This window comes from Corvus hawaiiensis, chromosome 5 (assembly GCF_020740725.1).
Source record: "Corvus hawaiiensis isolate bCorHaw1 chromosome 5, bCorHaw1.pri.cur, whole genome shotgun sequence".
NCBI classification, from domain to species: domain Eukaryota; kingdom Metazoa; phylum Chordata; class Aves; order Passeriformes; family Corvidae; genus Corvus; species Corvus hawaiiensis.
Window position 1 is genome coordinate 58,982,692 of NC_063217.1, and position 13,972 is coordinate 58,996,663.

Genomic DNA, 13,972 nt, shown 5'->3' on the forward strand with positions numbered 1-13,972 from the left:
GAGGGTTACGTTATCATGTGAAGAAATGAACATAGATGAAAACAGCACTGTGGAGATACCATTGTTTATAGAAGTTTACTATCTGTTGTTATCTACCAGGATGTCTGATGAGGTACAGGGAAGCTTGGTTGGGTTTTGGTTTAAGAGTCTGAAATCGACAGGGTCCATCTCAAGTATATGAGTCAACTTGGATCGCTGGAGATAGGCAGCTGACAAAGTTTAAGAGGAGGCCACTCCCAGCATTGGGAAAGCTCAATAGCCTTGTTGTTCAGGAGCACAGCTTTGTGCAGGTTTGTGTTGCACAAGAGCAAAACCAAAAGCATGGCCAAACCCATTGATGAGCAATGGGTTTATCATTCTAATTCGAGCAGATTGGGAGATGGCAGAAAACAAAACATGCCCATGCCTTGCAAACTGAGATAGGTCAGATGTGTGAAACTACTCTATTCATAAGGGGAATGGGTGAAAGTGCAGTCAAAGTAAACTGGGAGCTGGACTTTAATAGTCTCAGAGGCTGAGTGACAAACAAGTACACGGAAGATTGAGGCAATAGCCAGTGACTCACTGCCCATCCTTCTGAACTCAGTCATTACTTGCTAGGAAAAAAGTAAAGACATTTTCTCAACAGGTAGCTGGTTTTCAGAGTTCTCTATTTTCAAGGAAGGTGTGTTTTGCTCTTGAAGTTGGGAGTGTGCTTTACTGTTATATTTTAGGCATTCCATTGTTCGATTTCTTTGGTCAGTTAACTACTTAAAGAAAATCTTTTAGACCAGAACCTGGTTGTGAATGTGAATTTTTAATGAGAGCCAGTTTAAAGGAGTATTTTAGCAAGATGGATGATGAATGCTTTTTCACATAGGAGTTAGTTGCTGTTATGTCTTATAGGGCTTGAGAAGCCTGACTGGAAGTATCTACTCTGCTTTAGTGAGCAGATTCACAAGTCTGAATACATAAAGTCTGCTAGCCTATGAAGACCTCTTTCGCTTTTCATTTTTTTGTTCCATATGTTGTACTGTTCCTCATCTTACATTTTTTACACCAGACATGTCCATTGGGATCTTTCATAAAAAGTCTAGTGCCAGTTTCATCTGTCAAAGAAATGAAAAATACAATCTTGAGTTTTTTGTGCGTTACTGTTGTATGTAATTTTGAAGTACTTAGTGGGTAGACAGATATTTCCACGTCCAACACTATCAAGTGTCAAGTGTGTGTGGAATTGCTCTTCTGACCAGCATAGCTGAGAGGTATGAGCAAAAATTAGAGAAGGAGAATAACTTACTTCAAAAGTTCAGCAGTTTGGAATAAGGGTTCAGTTCCATTTGGAGGGGGAGTCACAGGAAACAGGGTTATGGTTGGGTGTAGCAGAGGGGACACAGTCTGCTTTCTCTTTGGTAGGTCTGGGGTTAGCCCTAGGTCTAGGTTACAGCTAAGCCTGTGTAAATTGTATTAAGCCTCTGCTTTTGGCTGTATATATTGTTTTTCCATTTTTGAATTGTGAAGTGACATTGGACTCTCTGTGAATTGAACTTGGCAAGATAAAACTTCCCTCCTCAAACTACAAAGGAATTTAAGTGACATGTGGCTTATTTTTCTTTAACTTACTTTGGGTTAAGCTGGAAAACTTTTCTGTTATTCATAAAACCTTAAGGAGCTGACTGCCTTGGAAAAAGAAAATGTTCTTATGCACAGGCTCTAGTTTGCCAAGCTTTCACTCAGAACAGATTTTTACAATCTAAATTATAAACTCATGAAAAGCAGAGTTTATAGTGGAAAGAATGACAGAGCTTTAATTACAGCTGTGCTGTAATAGTTTGTAGTGAGCTGCAGACCATCTAAAGTGCACTATAATCTACTGTCGGAACATCTCAGATTTAGCCTCACAAGGCTAAAGTGTCCTTGCGACTGCCTTGCTCTTGAACTTGCTGGCTTATGTTAATCTGCTGTACAGTTTCAGGGTCTTCTACACTGCAGATGATTGTTTATGATTAGGTGCCATTTAGCCAGATGAGGGCAAGGCCAAGAGTCTGCTATTTTACTTAAGGTGTAGCCAATTCTGATCACTAAGAGGAGAGTCCAAAAATATGTGTTAATTGTACCGAGAGAGTAAGTTCTGCATCTTCGCCCTTTTGTTCATTCTTGATTTGTGATGGGGGTTTTGTGACTTCAGAATTGATCAGTTATGAAGTTGTTAGGTGTTAAACCCAAACATCTTAACCTGTACCAGGAGAGCAGGTTTTGTTTTTGTTGTTATTTTGAAACTTGGAAATTGTTGCCCGGCACCTACTGATAGTGTCCCATTTCTTTCAGAAAGAAAATAATATTCTTTTACATTTTGCAAGCCTGCGCTGCAGCTCAAGAGCATGAAAGTGTCGTCTGTTCTCCCTTGCTCCAGTTTTCTTTGCCTTCTCACCCACCAAACTGATGGTATCTCCTGACACTTGTGAAGTGTACACACACTCAAATTTTCCTATCCTAGGCCTGCCTTCAAATGGCTCAGTAATAAGGCACAAAGCTGTGAGATGGTAATGGAAGCCTTGTCTGAACCTCTCCTTTTGCTTTGGCAGCTCCTCCCCCCACCCCTTGTTTTGAGTGCATGCATAGTTCAAAGTGAAAGGGTTTATGTGTTACTTGAGTGAATGAGTATCCTTTGTTAAAATGTTTTTAAATGCAGTGTTGTTTATGAGGATATTGTAAGTGAGATGCATGAGGGAGCATAAAGTTTTCCCATGTCCTTGTGGAATACAGGAGGACAAAACCAGTTAGGAGAGTAGTAATGTAGCTGGCTGTGGGTTGAAATAGCAGACAGGACAAAAAAAGATGGGAGGATACCGAAAAAGTTGATCTTGCTGAAGCTCTGGAATGCTGAATCCGGGGGTGGGGAAATGGGGGTGGTTTGGGAATATTCTCAAGCCTTTGTTAAATGTTTTTGCAGTTGGGAACCATGTGAATTCCAGAGCCACAAGTTGTGTTTATTCCTCTCTCTTTTTACCTTTTTTTTCCCAACAGAAGACCCAGATTATGAAATCCTCAGATTTTTTTTTGGTCCTCTTACTGCTCTTGCTTCACAGAGTCAGCAGGAAGAGGCAGTAATATTCTGTATTTCTAGAGAAGGATCTCTTCCCCCTAAGTCTTCTTCCATGTGTTTATCTCATGAAACTGTTCTCATTAACTACCTTGAAGACTCATTTGGACCCCATTTATAAAATTTCCATGTTATGATGGCTAGGAAGGTTGCAGTTGAAGGTTGCAGTTAAATGTTGCAGTTAGGGATACTGTAAATATCTGGGTTTTAAACCCTCTCTTAGTTTGAAGTTGCATTTTTGAATAAGGGAAAATTTCTGCAGGTAATCAGGCAGCTGTTGGTAGCAAATTTATCCCAGCAGATTAAGCCCCAGAGATTTGATTTTGGGAGCTTCTGTAGAAGTGGGTTAAATGGGGGATTGTATTTAGAGGGGGGGGAAAGGAATAGTTGCTTTACAAACCTAGCTCTGTGAATTCATTGAAGTGCTCATACTTCCTTTTTCTCTTGAATTGTGTGTTCTGGGTTTCTGAGTTCACTGTAGGCGGTTGGAGTCAGGCACAATGGCACATCTGTTTGCATGTGAAAGCAAAGGAAGGGGCAGTTTGCAAGTCTCCTTGTGATGCAGTGTGATTTAAATTCCCTGCTGGCAAAATAGATTCTCTCGTGGTTGGTTTGTCCAGTAGAACAATATTCTCAAATAATTTTAATGAATCTGAGAGGTAGGATTATGGACCGATACTATTTCGGTTAGAAAACGCCAGCTGTTGATTTTACTGAGACTACAGAAGTTGGCTTTTCAAGGAAAAAGAAAGATATTTGTGGGATATCTGTGAAGTACAAGTACTATGGCACTAGCAGCTATTACTTTGTGCTGAATTACACAGCTTAACATTAGGTAGTAAACCAGCTCTTACAGTTGCATAATTGCACAGCATAGTGACATCTGCTTTATCTCATCTATCACGCTTTCAGCAGCTCACACAGTCTGAGATTATCAATTTTTAGTCAATACATTACATTCTCAGTTGGATAAAGTATTTAAATTAAAACAGGCAAACAGCTTTATTGGACAAACTCAGTCTGGACCTGTCTTAATTTACATACCGTATCCCACATGGCATGATCCAGATCCAGAAAAGAAAGGTCTCTTTCTAAATAGAGCGCTCTTGAGTTCTTACAAGACCCTGGCATTGTTATTGTTGATCTGTCTGTTGTCCTTTCCAGCCTAGCACTAGAGATATGTGTTCTGTGCAGTTTTTCAAGGCTGCATTTTTCTCTGTAGATTAGATCCTGCCAGGCCCTCTGCATCATATTGGGCTCCCTAGGGGGTTGCCTGGATGGCTGGTGATTTGGGCTGCATGTGAAATACAGCTTTTTCATGTAGAATATGAGTGGTGGAAATCTTGCAAGTTAAAATGAGCCTGCTCCTCTGGAAGACTGAATAGGTTAGTTTCCTTTGTCAGTTGTTGGATGTGAATCCTTACCAGGAATTTGAACTAGATCTCTATGTCCCTCCTGTTAAACCTATGCTGCTTGGCTGAAGATAATTCAAATTTTCTTAGATGAAAAGAGGAAAAGAAAAGGAAGAGTAAATATGAGTCTAACCTATAGATTAAACTCATGGGAAAGAAGTGAGTCCCAGCCTCTACTGAAGGACAGTTAATGTGTTTTAAGTGGTATTATAGTACCACTCTCCTGTAATAGACACCCACCAGCAAACTTCAAAGGGCCAACAAGAGCTCTCTCCCTGTCATGAAACTGTTGGTTTAGTTCTGCTGCCTTCTCTGTGCAGCCAGAAATCATTCTGTAATGATGTGTATTTGAAAACCTGTGTATCTGATGTGACTCGTGTTCAGAATAACGAAATTCCAAGCTGAATGTGGTTCTCAGATTTCTGTTGAAGTTGGCTGAGATGAGGCTCTCTGTAAGAGACTTGTCTGGGCTTGCGCGTCTCACCTTGCGTAAATAGCGTGTTTTGTTATTTTATGCTGCGTGAGGTGCCTGGAAGGTTGTGCTCTGCTGGCTTTGATAGGGAGTTTGAACAAGCACTGCTGCAGCACAGAGACAGACTCTTCAACTTGTAATGCATCATCTACCTTTGCATCATGGAGCTACCATATGTTAGCTTAGCTTATTAGTACAAGTTTTATGTATCCATTTTAGTTACAAACTCTTAAAACGTGCTTAAACTCAGGTTGATTTTTCTATTAAGGAATGAAGTAGTTCAAAGTGTTCTGGGAAGAAACTGGAATCTAAAACCCTGAGATGTTAAAGAGAGTAACTGATACAATTATTTTTGCTACAATGTGTTTGGTGTTTTATAGAATAAATCAATTCTGAAGTCTTTCTTCGGTCACCAAACATTTTTTTAAAAATGAACAGAAAAAACCTCAAGAAACCAAGGCTGTTCAGAATTCCCAGGGAAGAATGTAAATATGGGAGATAAGTTGTTTTATTGTTGTCTTTAGCTTTTGTTGCATTTTTCAGCTCCTTCCCAGCCAGCCAGACTAGAAGTTTGTCCTTATTTTTGAAACTTCTGTGTGAAAAACTAAACTTTAATTTGATCCCAGAACTGGGACTTTGTGACCTTTGGAAGCCAATTCTTAATTAGAAGCTTAGCTTGGACACGATCCAAGTGCCTTCTTTGAAGTTAAATCCTAATATGATATGTTAGAATTGAGGAGAACTTGCTGGAGGAGAGGAGAGAGCCTAAATTATTTGGATGACTATGGGAGCTTTATAGATAGAATAGTCTCAATATTTACATTTTAACTGAGTATTTGCAGGTCTGCAGTGCATATTCCATCTGTGCCCCAGAAAAGAAGGCACTTGGTTAAGACAGGGTGCAGTGCTGGGGGGATGTGTAAGGGATGTACACAGACATTTATGTAGACCAGCAGAGAACTGGAAGGCAGTTGCCAAAGAGAGGGTGCTCCAGCAGCAATCAGTTCCACATCTGTATATATTTTCTCTAAACTGAGTAAAATGAATATAAATCTAGAGGATTTACGTGGAATTTCAGGATGTAGCTTCTTAAGTGCCTTTAAACTTTGCCTGGTAGTCATCGGTGCAGCCCTGCGTGGAAAGGTTGTTCAGGGCCTCCAGCAGATGAGAGGAATACCTTTGCTTGTGTTCTTGGGTTAAAGTCGTACAGTCTTGATTAGGGAGAAGGATGTGGCAAGACAGGAGTGTGGTCCTGTCTCCAGCTCTACTTGTGCATAGGTTTGAGCCTTGTTGGGCCTTGTGTGGGGGTCGGTGACAACACTGAGATAAAGTGTGTGGAAATCTTGCTTTTTGTTTCTGGGCTCATGGACTTCTTGGCCTACAGGATGGCACCAGCTCCTGCTAAGAGGAGAGTCAGGAGAAGTCAAACACCCTGCAGAGTCCTGTATCATGCCACCACCTACAAACACTTGTCTTGTGGTTTAACTGCATATTTCTGTTTTACCACGTTTGGGATTTTTTTCAAAATTTAATGTCTCAAAGAACCAGAATGGAGCCATAATTTGTGTGCAAATTGAGAAGCCCAGGCTGCTGACTAAGTGGAAAAAAATAAGTCTGTTTAAAATCTCATGTCATATTTTATTGTTCCCTCTCAATCATCTTGCTTCAAAGTCAGTTCAGCAGACTTGAAAAACCTACAGCTAATAAAACTACTGGGAAACAAGAGGTCTGGTTTTAATTAAACATTTCAGTACTGTAGCTCCAGTGTCATGTTTGGATTGATGCCTCACTTAAGGGCTGGGAGCATTTTAGAAAGACATCTCCAAAAGCTACCCACTGAATTTGGTTTTTATTTCCCATGGTAGGCAAGTAATTGCTAGACTGGGGGCAGATTCGTTTGTTGTAAAATCCACAACGTTGAAAGTAGCCATTGTGAAAGATTGAAACAACCTCACTGCTCCCACACAGCCCCAGTGGATTCTTTTCATCTTGCTGTAGGTCCACACTGCTCCTTTCTGAGAGTAGTGTGAAATGTTCTTTGGATTAATTGGGTTTTATCCTGCTAAACTGTGCAGCTGGGATGGGCTGGTGAGCCCTGGTGGTTTCATGAGTTGATTTGCAGCTTTGCTTACCTTTCCCAGTTTTTTTAAAAGTTCCCTGCACAGCCCAAGTGAGCTGGGTAGAAATGGGAAAAATACTGGCTTTTAAAGAGGAAGGTTTTGGGAACAGATAGTCCAAAGTGAACATGAACTAGTCTTTAGTTCATGGACTACTGCATTATCTTACCTCTTTTTGTGCTTTTTTCCTATTTGGAATTTTTCCTACTTCTGTAGGAAGTCTAAATGAGAAGTGTTGTTGACTAACCTGTCCTCTGACCTAATAGAAGTTATGCAGCAGGTTTAATGTTCCCTCAGAGTTTTTCACTAGCCATTGTGTTTTCAGGAAGTTGGAACTCCTTTTTTCAGCCTCTGGACGTATCTGCTCATGTGTTCCCCATTTTGTATTCTTGCATTGCCTATTCCTTGCTCTAGTGACTGGCACTTGTTTTTGCAGCAATTGCATGTGTTTTTTCCGTATCACTGCTTTTGTTTTCAAAAACATTAACTATAGTCAGACCAGAAACAGCCTTCTGCAAATAAGGACACCTGAGATTTTTTCTCTCACTTTGACAGTGAAGCATTGGTATTCCCAAGATGTAGAGACTTTTTTTGTGTGTGTTCTGCTTCTGTGCACATTCTGTGGGTGGTTGTTGGCTTGTGCTTAGGAAAGTTCTGGGAGATGGTTGCAAATGTCAAGTACATACCCGCTTCTGTGGAGTCTTTTGCTCCAGTATGTTATTTACATAATCCCCTGAGAGTTGGAACTGAGACTGCTGCATTGATTTCTCATCACATCAATTTAACTGTTCTGGTTAATTAAATATCCTCTAGGGGCTTACTAATTGATCATTAATCATATTTTGTGGATGTCAGAGATGAGCTGAATTATAATTTTCCAGTGCTTGCTTCGTCTCTGTGGATATTTTTCTTTTTGTGTTGTAAAGGAACCAGGAACCGCGTTCTGGTGATTGCTTTTTACATGCAAGAGGTGCACACCAAATGTTTGCACCTGTTTTGTTTGCAGGAGGGATCTGTTCTTGTCTTGTGTCTCATTGGGGTTTTTTAAATACTAGTTTTAACTTGGAATTGATGTTGAGAGAAGTTCAGAGGAGGTGGCTGTGTTGGGAGAGCCAAGAGGGTCCAGGCTGACCACAGAACACTCAGGCCATGGGAACAGAATGGGACTGCACAGCATCCCCTGGGTGTTTGCTTTTAGACTCCATAGCCACAGACAGGCATTTTAGAATGGTTTGAAAATATTTCAAAAAATTTCAAATGTTTGGTTTTGATTTTTACATTGTGACTGTTGCTTTCCTCTTCTGATACCTTGATTTCAACTTTCAGAGCCTTTGAGAAGGTACAAGTCTTATCACAGCGACGTTTATAGTACTTCGAGTGAAAGTCCATCTGTTATTTCTTCAGAACCAGATTTCAGGCAAGGTAAGACCTATGTTTTAAAACCAACCAACCAAACTAACAAAAACCCACAGAAACAAAAAACCTAAAGAAAAAAGTTCAAGATAAAAACCAGATCCCAAAAGTCTTCAGTGGGAGTCTTCATAATTGCCCTGATACAAGGTTGTAAGATGATGAAATGACAACATCGTCTACAGATCAGCATAGTTGGCAGTTTGTTCAGAGAAGAGTTTGACATTTAGCACTCTGGGAGGGAACTTGGTAGGAAAAGCTGGAAATAGTTAACTTTTTACTAGAAGTGGGGTTTTTTTAAATAACATGCCGCAAAAAAATGATGGAGTTGTTGTTAGTGCACAGTAACAGTGTATTACAAAAGCTTTATATGGGACCTCCATGGTATAATTGTGTCGATGGGTTTTACTATGAGGGTTAAGTGGCTTATAATTTATATGCCAGGGATTTCAGTGTAATGCAGAAGTACTGCATAATACCAGCTGTTTGTATGATAAATTTAAGTAATTTCTATTAAATCAACGGCTTGGAAAAGCAGGAGGTGGTACAAAGGATGGTACAAAGATGATTCTTCTGCCGAATCATTGTAAAAAATGGAGACAAATCGTTTGGTGAAAATTAGGGAAGAAAATGATAGTTAGGAAGCTGGAGTATACCTGCACCATGTGTATTCTGCATGCACAGTATTCCTGCCCAGCCTCCATGTACTTGCTGCTCTCTCAACCTTCTTTGTCATTGTCTGTCCTTGTGCTTACTGATCCAGAAGCCTGAGGAGCAGTAACAAGTATTGAGGCTCCTGTAATTTCTCTTTGCTTGCTTGCAATTTGGAACAGACTGTTTAAGTGTTCCAGTCCAAAGTCAACAACTCCTAAGTTTGTACAGGCAAGATAGAGCTGCCTTCTGCCTTCTAGTAGTAGTATATCTGGGCTCAATGAAATGGCTGTCAGAAAGAACTGTTTCTAAATCAGTGTGGCTATAATGTGTTCTGCAAGAGCTCTACTGTCAGCTCTCTTTGCTGAGGGTACAGGAAGAGGGGGAAGTGTAATGGTTTGCAAAATCAAGCGTGAAGTGTAGCATCTCAGGTGCTACTACAGGAAGATCTCCCAGCAAAAACGGTAATTTTACAAAGAGAATCACAGGTTAATATATTGCCAAAAGGAAAAAAACCCAATTATAAATTATAATGAGGAGTCAGATTCCAGGGATAATGATTAGAACTTCAGATACTGCTTTCTTAACTCCTTTCTTGTGTACTGCATACTTAACTAGCTGCTCTCTTTCTGGTCTGGAGTGGTTTTGTATGATGTCTCTGCCATGTGTTTGTCTCAACTCATGGCTGACAAGAAATGTGTTGCCTTGGGAAGGTGTCTGTGCAATTGTGTGGGTTTTTATTGTGTTTTCTTTTAGGCCTTCCTTAGTATTCTTCTTCAAAGGACTATCAGCTATTTTTGTTGGGGTAAACCTTTGAGATAGCTCTGAAAACTGAAATCAGCTTCATAACATTAATTTGTTTGATACTGTAATGCCATTGTGCAGAACACATGAATTCGATTCCTTCTGAGTAATCTCATATGACTGATAAATCCTCAAGTTTTAGATGGGATTACTCTGTGGGCTTTGTTGCCCAGTCAGGTATTATTTGTCTTTTGGTTTGCTAGTGAGAAGAAATGAAGGTTTCAAGAGAGATGATGCCGGTGGTGTGTTATCAGGTGCTGATGATATCTCCACATCAAGTCAAGCTAATTCTCAGAGAACAAGGTAAACCCTTTGAAAACAATGTGTCTTGGAGTGCTTTTTCTTCATCAAAGAATGTATTCTAAATCTGCAGGTGAAGATTTTCACTCCCATCCCAGCCTCTGATTAAGGTTATAAAAAGGCAAGTAATACTTGAATGAAAATTATAGTTATCTTATATTATTGCATTCTGAATCAACAGTCTCATGATACACTGTGATGCAGAGGTAAGTTGGGAGTCCAAATTCAATTCCCATGTTTAATGGAGACTGGGTTGAACTCTATCAAGTTGTTGTAACTGTCAGAAGGTCAAGGGCTATGTTCTGCTTGGAAGTATTTAATTATTTTTTAATTGTACTTTTCTAAAATAAATATTTCAAATTGCTGATATTAATACAGATTTATTTGTGGGTTTTTTTCTTTTAATAAGGAAATGGAAGCATGCTTATTTCCTTGAAATAAGTCAAAAGCCATATATTTGGTTTGGTTATTTTGGCAAACTCTTAGTTCATGTTTTTGTGTTTGGATTAATTTTTTTTTAATACCTCATCACTTATTAAGCAGGCCAATTCAGTAACAGTTTATGCTTTTTGAAAATTACTTTGCTGTGCAGTGTATTCTAGTATTGTACCTGTTTGAGTTCCATTTATTCAAATGCCATTCATCAATACAGCTTTAAAAAGTAGGTTCTTCTTTGAACATCACTTTCATACAGCATCTTTCTATGGCAGAAGCGTATCTTGCCATACCTGTTACATTTTGAGAACGGTTCCACTCTAAAATTTTGAAAAATTTTATTGGCATTGACCTTCTGGATTTAAAATTTTCTTCCGGTCTCTGCCAGATACCTAATCACCTTGGGATATTTTATCAAAATGCAGATAATTTTTGTAACGAGGCGGAAAAATAAAGGCAGATCTCTTTCTCCCCTATTCCCTCACCACTTCATAACAACAAAGCCTTCTCTTGGCATCTTTTTGCTTTGTATGCCATAGAGCAGGAGAAATATTGCTGCTGTGCTCGATATTCTAGGATATTGATATATTTTCAGCGTAAGTTGGAGGGCAATCCTCCTCTGTCCTATTAAAGAAACTTGGAGGTGTGTGGAGATTGGGACTGTGCTGGGTGATGTGACACTGCTGGTGAATGTGTCCTCCACATTCACTTAATGCAAAGGGTGATATGCAGTTAATGGGGCTTAGAGCCATCCTTTGAACATGGAGATGAAAATAAGTGAGTGTCTTCTCCTTGCACTATACTGTGTGCCAAAAATGGATCTGGGTAAAGCAGGGTCTCAAATGAACTGTATCTCAGTGCAGGTGAGCAAGAGAAGAGATCCTTGGAAGTCGTACAGCTTTTGGTTACCTGGTTTGATGAATTGGTTTCCTTACTACCTGCACTTTGCCTGACAAATGCAGAGTCATCTAGAAACCTATACGTTGGCATTTCTTGCAGGGAAGAAGTAGTTAGGTGCAGCTCGACTGAGTCCACATGGGGCTTTTTTTGTCAGGAATATGATATCTATCTGTGTAATGCTGCATGTGTTAGTGGTGTCCAAGCAGTCATGGGAATCCAGCCCATCTTCACATAGGAAGAGGATTTTGGCTAATATGTGTGTTTATAGCAGACTTCTAAAGGGGAGGGTTACTGGTTTATAATCCATGTAACCCTGTTCAAGAACTGTAAATTTTTACTTTGAGTTTCATGCTGTTTTAGCAGCACACTAAAATGGCAAAGCAGATTATTGCCAATGTTTGTACAGAATCAATATATAGCTTTCTTAACTTATTTGCCTTTTTTTTTTTTCATTGTGTTGAAAACTGCTAAGTCAACCTTCATTCTGCTTTGCCTTGAACCCAGGAAATTGCCCATTCAGCGCTGTTGCTGTGCTTCCAAATAAACCGGCAGCAATTTGCGGATGCTGATAGAGAACTTTTGTTTCTATTTACAAAGTATTTCAGAAACAGAAAGTAGTATGTGGTATGTAAATGAGTCACATTGTAAATGAGTCATTGTTGTAAATGAATCGGGCCTATTATGCAAGTGAAAATGCTGAGGTAAAGCAGTACATAGTTTCTCATGGTTTGTTTCACATTATTTTATATTACTCTGTTAAGACTGGTACCTTTAATGGACATAATTTGTATATGTGTGAAATCTAGAAGGAAAATATGTTTTGCAAGCACAGCACAGACTTACCTGTTGTGCTTAGCAATGGAATGAATTTCACATGTATGTAAGTATACAGCCTTATCTTAAGGCTTAGTACTTCTTTTAATCTCCTGTATTCTTGACCCCCTCTCTGTGGTTTTGCTAAAAGATACCACTCTGTACTTGCACAAAAATGTCGTGGTAGGGTACCACAGATAATTATTTACTGTTTTTCATAATTGCTCACCCATTTTCCTAAGGTAAACAAGTTTGGCTTTTTTTATTAATCTAACTACCAGGCAGTACGTATATCCAAGATGAAAAAATAAGGCTGCCACATAGTTTCACTAGCTTTTTTTGCAGAGCTTCTGAGAAACAGAACAGCAGCCACAAGCAGAACTCAGTCCTGTAGTCATACTTTGATTATACCTCTGTTAGTAATATGAGCTGAATAGAAAACAGCGTGCTCTCTCTGTCTTACTATAGCAGCTCCTAAAACATTCCAATGCTAACAAGTGTAAAAGGAATTCCATCCCAGATGGTAGTTAGTTAAGTGGGGGATTTCTAAGAAAGTAACTTAGTATTTTCATCCAGGACATTGCATGTTGCTGTAAAACATCCGTGTACCAACAAACCATGGCTTTTATAGCTTCAGAAACCTCAGGTCTCAAAGTAAAACAAGTGATAACAAGTAGTTCCAAGGAGCAGGATCTCAGAGTTTACATGCTTTGGCTGGCCATTTGATTGATTCCAGGATCTGGGGAAGTATATGCAACTTAATCCATTACTTAAATTCCATCAGCGCTTGGGAGCATGTTTCAGTGTCTCTCTTGTGTTCAAGAGATACCACCTGTACTTCAATACATATTCATTTTACTGCTCCTGTAACATATTTTTAGAGCCAGTCTGTTTAATTATACATGAATTATCCTTATAAAGTTTTATAAGGATAGAGTTGTAAATCTATTAGGAGAATCTGGATTTGAGGGAGGTTTCTTTTAAAAGAAGCAACAAAGCTGTTCAGAGTTATCAGAAGGTGCGGCTTGTGCTGTTTGGGTGGGCTGACCTGATCTTAAATTAGCAGAAGCCATAGACATTCAGTATTACCCTTCTTGTGGTCTGTGACTGTTGTTATCCTTTAAGCTTCTTGGAATGCATTCCTTGTGGCAATGGCTTGTGTCTTGTTTCCTCTCTGCTTCTTGTATTCCTTATTTTTTTCCTTTTTTTCTTTTGTTTTCTTTTTCTTCCTTTACTATTTCTTCCTTTTTCTCTCTAGGAGCAGCAGCTGACATGGATCTCTTCCTTCTGTTGTCTTTTCCTTCCAGTAGATTTCATTTTCATATCCTTCCTACTTTACCAAAAGGCATCCATCTTTCTCAGTCTACTCCTGACCTTCCCACTGCACTTACCATTAGAGAATGCCTACCTGCTTCCCTTCTTCCAACTTCCTTCTCTGATCCAATACCTGCTAATTTCTTGGTAAGTACCCCAGGTGAAGAGAGAATTCACTTCCCTTTTTTCAGAAGCGTCAGCTTTCCAGGTTCCTGCTCCCCTACCATCTGCAGGTTAATAAGCAGTTGTGAGATTCTGGTTT

General features: G+C 39.5%; 1 protein-coding gene across 6 annotated transcripts in view; it reads left to right on the forward strand.

The window, feature by feature from the left end:
* The window catches only part of PTPN13 (protein tyrosine phosphatase non-receptor type 13), a 115,711-nt gene that overhangs the window by 59,303 nt on the left and 42,436 nt on the right, over positions 1–13,972 (forward strand). For all 6 annotated transcript variants that reach the window (XM_048303722.1, XM_048303721.1, XM_048303723.1 and 3 more), the window contains 2 exons: positions 8,410–8,505; positions 10,152–10,251. In XM_048303722.1, the coding sequence (XP_048159679.1) occupies positions 8,410–8,505; positions 10,152–10,251 (196 nt within the window). The remainder of the gene's footprint in view (positions 1–8,409; positions 8,506–10,151; positions 10,252–13,972) is intronic.